The sequence below is a fragment of the Miniopterus natalensis genome, chromosome 2 (assembly GCF_054644295.1).
Source record: "Miniopterus natalensis isolate mMinNat1 chromosome 2, mMinNat1.hap1, whole genome shotgun sequence".
In the NCBI taxonomy this organism is placed as follows: Eukaryota; Metazoa; Chordata; class Mammalia; order Chiroptera; family Miniopteridae; genus Miniopterus; species Miniopterus natalensis.
Window position 1 is genome coordinate 137810877 of NC_142082.1, and position 6943 is coordinate 137817819.

The 6943-nt window shown below is 48.4% G+C and overlaps 1 protein-coding gene across 2 annotated transcripts; it reads right to left on the reverse strand.

Annotated features, from left to right (window-relative positions):
* Window positions 1-1228: 1228 nt before the first annotated feature.
* Window positions 1229-6769, reverse strand: CDK2 (cyclin dependent kinase 2). 2 transcript variants are annotated; one of them, XM_016214393.2, is made up of 8 exons: window positions 6443-6769; window positions 5657-5734; window positions 5430-5550; window positions 4641-4811; window positions 4053-4154; window positions 3235-3378; window positions 2728-2931; window positions 1229-2441 (listed from the first exon to the last, which is right to left on the reverse strand). In XM_016214393.2, the coding sequence occupies exons 1-8, from the start codon at window positions 6556-6558 to the stop codon at window positions 2337-2339; spliced, it is 1041 nt and encodes a 346-aa protein (XP_016069879.1). In that variant the 5' UTR covers window positions 6559-6769; the 3' UTR covers window positions 1229-2336. The 2 variants fall into 2 exon arrangements, with proteins under 2 accessions (XP_016069879.1, XP_016069880.1); XM_016214394.2 differs by lacking the exon at window positions 3235-3378.
* Between the last annotated feature and the right edge of the window lie 174 nt (window positions 6770-6943).

Sequence of the window (6943 nt, forward strand, 5' to 3'; positions counted from 1 at the left end):
CTCCTCGCCCTGGGGCGGGGGCCCCGGCCAATAGCGCGATTACGCCTACCATCAAGGGTGGGCTCTGTGTGCGCTGCTCCGCCAATCCTCTGGAGAAAGGCGGGCCTTTTTCGGTGCCGTCACCAACGAGGACGAACCAGGGACCGGACCGGCGTATCCCCAGGCCAATATGAAGAGGGAAATCTTGAATATGGACGAGGCGAGGAGCCATTGACGAGGGAGCTCCCCGAGACAGGGGGCGGTACACTGTTGACAGGCGTATATACCAGCCAATAAGCTCTTGACACCCTAATGACCCCGCCTTTTGACTCATAAACATCTAATCAGGTGAGTGACGGAGGCGGGTCAAAGTGAAACTTTAACCAGTACTGCGAAAATTCGGAACTTGAATGGCAGGCAAGGCGGGGTTGAAGGAAGCTTTAGGAAGGCCGCTACTGACCTTCGCCCCTCCCCCCGGATTTGGCAGGGGCTGACTAGCTCCCCTCACTCTTTGACCAATTCGCGGGCGTAAAGGGAAATACCTCTCTTAGGGACCCGGAGCCTGGGAATTTAAGTAGCCCTGAAGTCGGTGCTTCATCCTTTTAGTGCGGCCGCAGAGTACAGGAGATTTTGGGGTGGGAGGCCTCAGATGTTTTTTGGTGGGCTGAGACAATGGCAACTCGAAGAAACGATAGCCCGGGGAGGCTTTAGCCCCTTCATAATTTTTCATCCAGACAATTGACAATATTATGAACCGTATTATAAAGGTGAATGAAGTATCTTTAGAAAATTTTGCTGTTTGTGATATGCAAGAAAAAGGAAAAATGACGAGCGTACTGAGGAATGCAGTGTCGAGGTGAATTCCATGGAGCTCACTTCCAATCATATTGCTGCTCCCAAGCCCTTCCTAACACTGGAATTCCGGAACTGCCACCTCGAGTGTGTGTGTCTGTGGTATACATGTGTGTGAGGGGAGGGGGATGGGAAGGGGGAGATGCGGGTTTGTGGGGAAAGTAGGAAATATGAAGGCTTCAGTTTCTCCAGCTGTAAAATAGGGCAATAATTCCCACTTTGCCCACCCTCTGCACTATTCCAATTTTGTCACAGAAGTCAAAATGGGGTGGGGTGGATGGCCCTGCACAGAGAGATTAGGAAAAGTGGGGGTCTGAAACCAATTATTATGTATACACATTCATATTTTCTCACCATTCTTTCATTAAATAAGTATGCAAAAGTAAAGGAGGAAAGATACACTATAAAACTAGGAACACTTTTTTAATGAATTACAAACTAAATTACAAATAACATTAATAGCAGGAACACTCAAGGACAAGGTAAGAGAAAAGAGAATCATAAAAAGAAAAACAATACTCTTTTTTTAAACATTTGCATTACAAAACCCCAAGGTGCGAATGGCAACAAATCCACCCACTCCCACTAAAAAACTACTATAACCTGAAATATAAATATAATTGTTCATCCTTCTTTTAAAGAAATATTTCCCCCTCCACGCTCCCACTCAATCACAGCCCTGAAAAAGTGTCAGCATTCTCAAAATGATGTTTAACTTTACTTCCACTCCTATGGGGGTGGCCTTCAGAGGAAGATGTGCCCTGGCACCTGAAGAACTAAGAATCTTAAAAGAGAAAAATCCAAATAATCTTTCACTTGCCTTATAAGGCTGCGGTGAAGCACAGTTCCTGTCCCAGAGCCTCCCAGATACCCCTTGCCTATAGGAGGGACTGACAAGGGCACTGGGTGCAATCATTTCTACTGCTGCCCCAACAGGACTGCAGAGGCTGGGAGTCTTGGGACTCTCAGACTGTTAGGTGAGATCAAACACTAAAACTAGGGTATAAACTGGTTGGATCTATTTTTTAACCTAATTCTTCAAAACAGTCCCCTCCCTATGTTTTTGTTGTGCTTGGTTTTCAAAATTCCAATTTACCCCCGTTATAGTTGGTCTAACAAACACAGCGGCGGCAGTTTTGGAGCCTGCCATCCCAAACACAGAAAATAATAATTGTGGGGCTTTCAGAGATTCGGATGGCAAATCCTATGTAGGGGGAGAGGAAGGAGTCAGTATTTTTTTTTTTTTAATACCAGCCCTCCTTAGCAATGACTAAGAGGAGGGGTGGTAGAGGCTGACTTAAGTGCATCTAATACTGAAACTTCCTTTTATTTTACCCACTTTTCCCCTCCAACCCCCTGTATCCCCAGAGTTGTCTGGCTAAGAGAGGAAGGTGAGTGAATGTTAAGGCAGCCAGACAAGACAGAGGGCCACCCATAGCCCAGGGCCAAGCCAGATCAGGCCCCCACTGGAGGAGAGGGTGAGACTGGGGGCTTGGAGAAGGACATCAGAGTCGAAGGTGGGGTACTGGTTTGGTCACATCCTGGAAGAAAGGGTGAGTCAGAGCTGCCTTTGCCGAAATCCGTTTGTTGGGGTCGTAGTGCAGCATTTGCTGGAGGGAGAGATGTATATTGACTTCAGTGATGTGATATTGGAATAAATGGGCAGCAAGTATTCCAAAAAATTGGGAAATTAGAATCCATTTTACCCAAGGCAGAGTTCCCATTTCCTTCCTCCCTACATCTGTCTGTTCAGTTGATATGCCAACAGGGAGACAGAAGCAGGAGCTAGGAAAACACTGAGACCCAGAGTCCAGGGTCTTATCCTTCCTTTACCCAGGAAAAACCCTGCCCTAGGGTAGTCAATGAGAGGAAAGGGAGTCCACCTCCCACTCTCACCGATAACAAGCTCCGTCCATCTTCATCCAGGGGAGGCACAACTTTGCTAAAATCTTGCCTGGCCCACTTGGGGAAACTTGGCTTATAATCAGGCATAGAAGTAACTCCTGGCCAAACCACCTCATCCGGGGTCCCCAGAGTCCGAAAGATCCGGAAGAGTTGGTCAATCTCAGAATCTCCAGGAAAAAGGGCCCGGCGAGTCACCTGAAAATGAGGAAAGAGGAAAGGCCAAGACCCGCATTGACGTCAGTCAAAACTGCCCCTTGTACAATGGAGGTTCCCACAGGCGGTGGAAGGTCAGTAGGGCCCCATGACTCCCTCCCCAGGGCCTTTCATGGGGTCAGTCACACACAGCCTGAGACAATGAAGTCCCTTTATCTGTCTCCTCGCCCCCTCCTTCCTTCCCCCAACCATGGCTTTGCAGATCCCCAAGGCTGGGTGGGTCTGGGAGGGAGTGAATGTCTGGGGTGCCACTGACATGTAGCAAAGGGATCCCAAGCCACTCACGGGATGTGGGGTAGACACTGCGGTCATCCCCCCTCCTTGTGATGCAGCCACTTCTAGATAGGAGCACAGCGGGCAGAGACTGTGTCTTCCATTTCTTCTGTGTTCCCCACAGCACTTAGCATGGTGCTGGGTACACACTAGGTGCTTAACAAATATTTTTTGATGAATTGAGAGAGCAATATGGGCAATTGTAAGGTAATGAACTGGGGGATAAATGCACATTATATATATAGGCTAATGGTCTCCAAGCCCCTGGTTACAACTCTGATAGAGGACCATAAAAGATATTGCTGATTTGATTTAAAAACTCAGCCCACTCCATTGTTGTATTAAAGGGGACGAGAGTTCACATATTAAGGCTGGGCCTCAGGGATCCTTCAGTCTGAAAAGCCAGAGGTTGGGTGGGGACATGATCCAAGTCTGCGGTTTAAGTAAAAGATGCGGATAAACTGAACATAGGTGGTTTAACTGCATTCCTCACACTCTACAATAAGGTCTCCAGGCCAAATGAAAGCACTAACTGGAACTCATTCTACCAAATATATGCAAACTAATGTTAAAGCAGCTACAGAAATTATTTAGCTCAATTTTGGGATAAGAGTTGTAAAAGGATGCTAAGGCTATTTCAGGATATCCTACCATTGTGGTTGACATTAGGGACAACAGTCCTATCCTTTTCCCACCACCCCTGTAGGTACTACTCTAGAGAAAGAACCCTGTGATAATAGAAAGGCCATGGGTGTGGGCCAAGAAACAGTTCTGATGTTCTTCAATGTGGGGAACAGTGGGCTGGGTGGAACTCAGGCATGTCTCTGTACCATCTCAGCAAAGATGCAGCCCAGGCTCCAGATGTCCACAGCTGTGGAGTAGTATTTGCAGCCCAGAAGGATTTCAGGTGCTCGGTACCACAGGGTCACCACCTGGGGACAAAAGTAGGAAGGGGATGGGTGGTATATGGGGCATGGAGATTCCATCTCAACTTCCCAACATTACTCTGTTTGCTCTCCGCCTCTTAACAAGCAGCTTCCTTCCCTCTGTCCTTCCCTTCCCTCTGATTTCCCCTAAGCAAAATGATTACATACAACTTCTTAGCCCAGAATGACCCTAGCCCATGACTCTGTGACCATATTTTCTGAACCCCCAATTTGTGACCTTTATGAAAAACTTGAAACAAGTAGTCATAATGTTAACGGTGTGCCATCCAGCTCTCCTGGCTTGGTATCTATTAAAGCCCAGTTAGCTCTGCAGTATGAACTCTGTGCATACTCTAAGAACTCTTGAAATGTCAGAAATACTCTCCCTCCAGTGAGAGAGAAACTGCTGTCCAAATATTTTTAGTAACTTTGTGAATGTCCTTGTTAACACCTCCCAGGAAGTTCAGAGAAGAAATGCAGAGAGGGACTGACCTCATGGGTATAAGTACGAACAGGGACTCCAAAGGCTCTGGCTAGTCCAAAGTCGGCTAGCTTGATGGCCCCCTCTGCGTTGATAAGCAAATTCTGGGGTTTGAGGTCTCGGTGCAGGACCCGATGAGAATGGCAGAAAGCTAGGCCCTGGAGCAGCTGGAACAGATAGCTCTGATAATGGAGAGAGACAGGACTGTGTTTATCGCCTTTAAAACTCTACTAAAGCCTTTACTATGTTAGATTATAATTACATGTTTATAAGCTATTTTTCCCATCGGACTGTCAGCCCAGTGAGGATAGGGTCCAGGTCTTACTCAATTTTGCATCTCTTTTCCATATCCTGTGCCTAGCACATTGAAGGTGTTCAATAAATGTGTTTTATAAACATTTGTTGATAGATTGAAAGTAGCATGGGGAGTAAACGACCCAGCCCTAAAACAGACTATAATAGAGACTCACTGGCTATTTCTCCCACCAAACAGGTAAAAGGGCTTTTTTGGAGGAATGTACCAAGTGCCCTGAAGTCCCATTTATCTGTTTCATCTGACCTTCTACCTGAGCTGTTATGTTGACTCACTAGAGTTTCAACTTTGATTCTCCAGCCCAGCCCTAGGGTTAATAAGCATAATGAGCAGCAAAAGAGCCACAAAAAAAGGGGTGTGGGGCGTGTGGGGGAGATTAGGGCTGGAAAGGAAACCAAAATCACAAATCATCACTCAGTCCGATTTGCTTGCCTTTAGTCCCCACAAGACAGGACCATGTTAGGGAGGAGTTGATGAGAAGGATTACCTTGATGAGGGGAAGAGGAATGCCAGTAAGGGCAGAGGCATCCATGAATTTTTTGAGATCTTGGTGCAGAAACTCGAAAACCAGGTAGAGTTTGTTTTCTGTGTGGATGACATCCAGCAGCCTACGGAAGGGACGTCCAGGAATGGAGGTGAGGGAGAGAAACGGCCAGATTACACAGACAGAAGGCATTCTCCAGACTGTCAAGCACCTCCCAGATACATACTTACTTGACAATATTAGGGTGGTTAAGTTCCTTAAGCAAAGAGATCTCTCGAATGGCAGTACTGGGTACACCCTCTGTCTCACTTGGAGAGATTGGGAAACAGAGATGGGAATGTGGTTAAAAATATTCCTTTCCCCCCCAGCCCAGTTATTCTTTATTCCCCAAGGAGACACCACCCCAGCATCCCTTAGGAAAGTGAGAGCAGGGAAAGTGTGCTTGTATGAGTTCATTGACGGGTGGACAGAGAGTGGCTTTTGAATATATTAAGGTCATTATTTCTTTTTTTCCCAAAGGTAGGTAAGGAAAGCCTCCTAGTGAAGGGGGAGAGAAGGTAACAGAAAAAAGGGGGGGGGGAGCAGCACCCACCCTCCCTAAGAGGGGCCAGTGAGGTTCAACTGCCATTCTTTTGAAAGAGGGAGAGAATTCTAAGATGAGGGTGGGGCTGGGGCAGTGAGGAGAGCTCTTTATTCAGAAAGGTGCTCTTCACCGGTTCCCACAAAACCCAACTCCACGGGGAGTACTGGAACCCAACTCAGAGGCCTCCTTCGTCTTCCTGACTGCACATTTGGGGGCATCACCGGTTTTGGGGAGCAAGTTTCCCACGGATTCGGAACTACCCTGTAATCTCTAAAGGGAAACCCTCTACAGTCCTCCAACCCACTCTTCCACTTCAGAAGAAGTCCCTCCCTGCTACTTTCCGGTTCCTAGACGGCTACCCGCCTGTTGGGGTGGGGGTTGGGGGCACTCAAGTTGTTCCCAAGGTAGAAGTCCCGGTACAGAGGCCACTCACGTGTCCAGGCGGATTTTTTTAAGCGCCACCACTTCTCCCGTCAGCTTGTTTTTGGCTTTGTACACAACTCCGTACGTGCCCTCTCCGATCTTTTCCACTTTTTGGAAGTTCTCCATGAAGCGCTAACGAGTCGGGTCAGCCCGGCCCTGGAGCGGGGACCTGGGAACCCTGCAGAAAGCCGGCCCCGGTTCCCGGGGCGGAGGAGGCGGAAGCAGGGCCCAGCACCGCGGCCCCAGGTCCGGATGGAACGCAGTGTTATCTCTCGCTCTTGTCAATTTGTCCAACTTGAAACAATGTTGCCGCCTCCCCCCAATTCCCTGCCACCGGCAGAGGCCCCGCCTCTCCTTCCCGCGTTTCTCTGACTCCGCCCCCAGCCCTTCCTATTGGCCAACGTCAGAGCGGGAGAGGCGAACCCGGCGCCCCTGGCCGCCAACGACCCAGCCCCGCGCTAGTTTGTTTCTGAGGAAGCGTTAAGACGAGTTTCTGCCTCTGGGGAGGCCG

What these genes read in the sequence shown, in the direction of transcription:
- CDK2 (XM_016214393.2), bottom strand. Translation starts at nt 6,558, where the DNA reads ATGGAGAACTTCCAAAAAGTGGAAAAGATCGGAGAGGGCACGTACGGA. An exon ending in AACCACCCTAATATTGTCAA is followed by an intron (nt 5,551 to 5,656) that starts GTAAGTATGTAT and finishes TCCCTTCCGTAG; the next exon opens with GCTGCTGGATGTCATCCACA. An exon ending in CAGTGTCTACCCCACATCCC is followed by an intron (nt 2,932 to 3,234) that starts GTGAGTGGCTTG and finishes CCTCATTTTCAG; the next exon opens with GTGACTCGCCGGGCCCTTTT.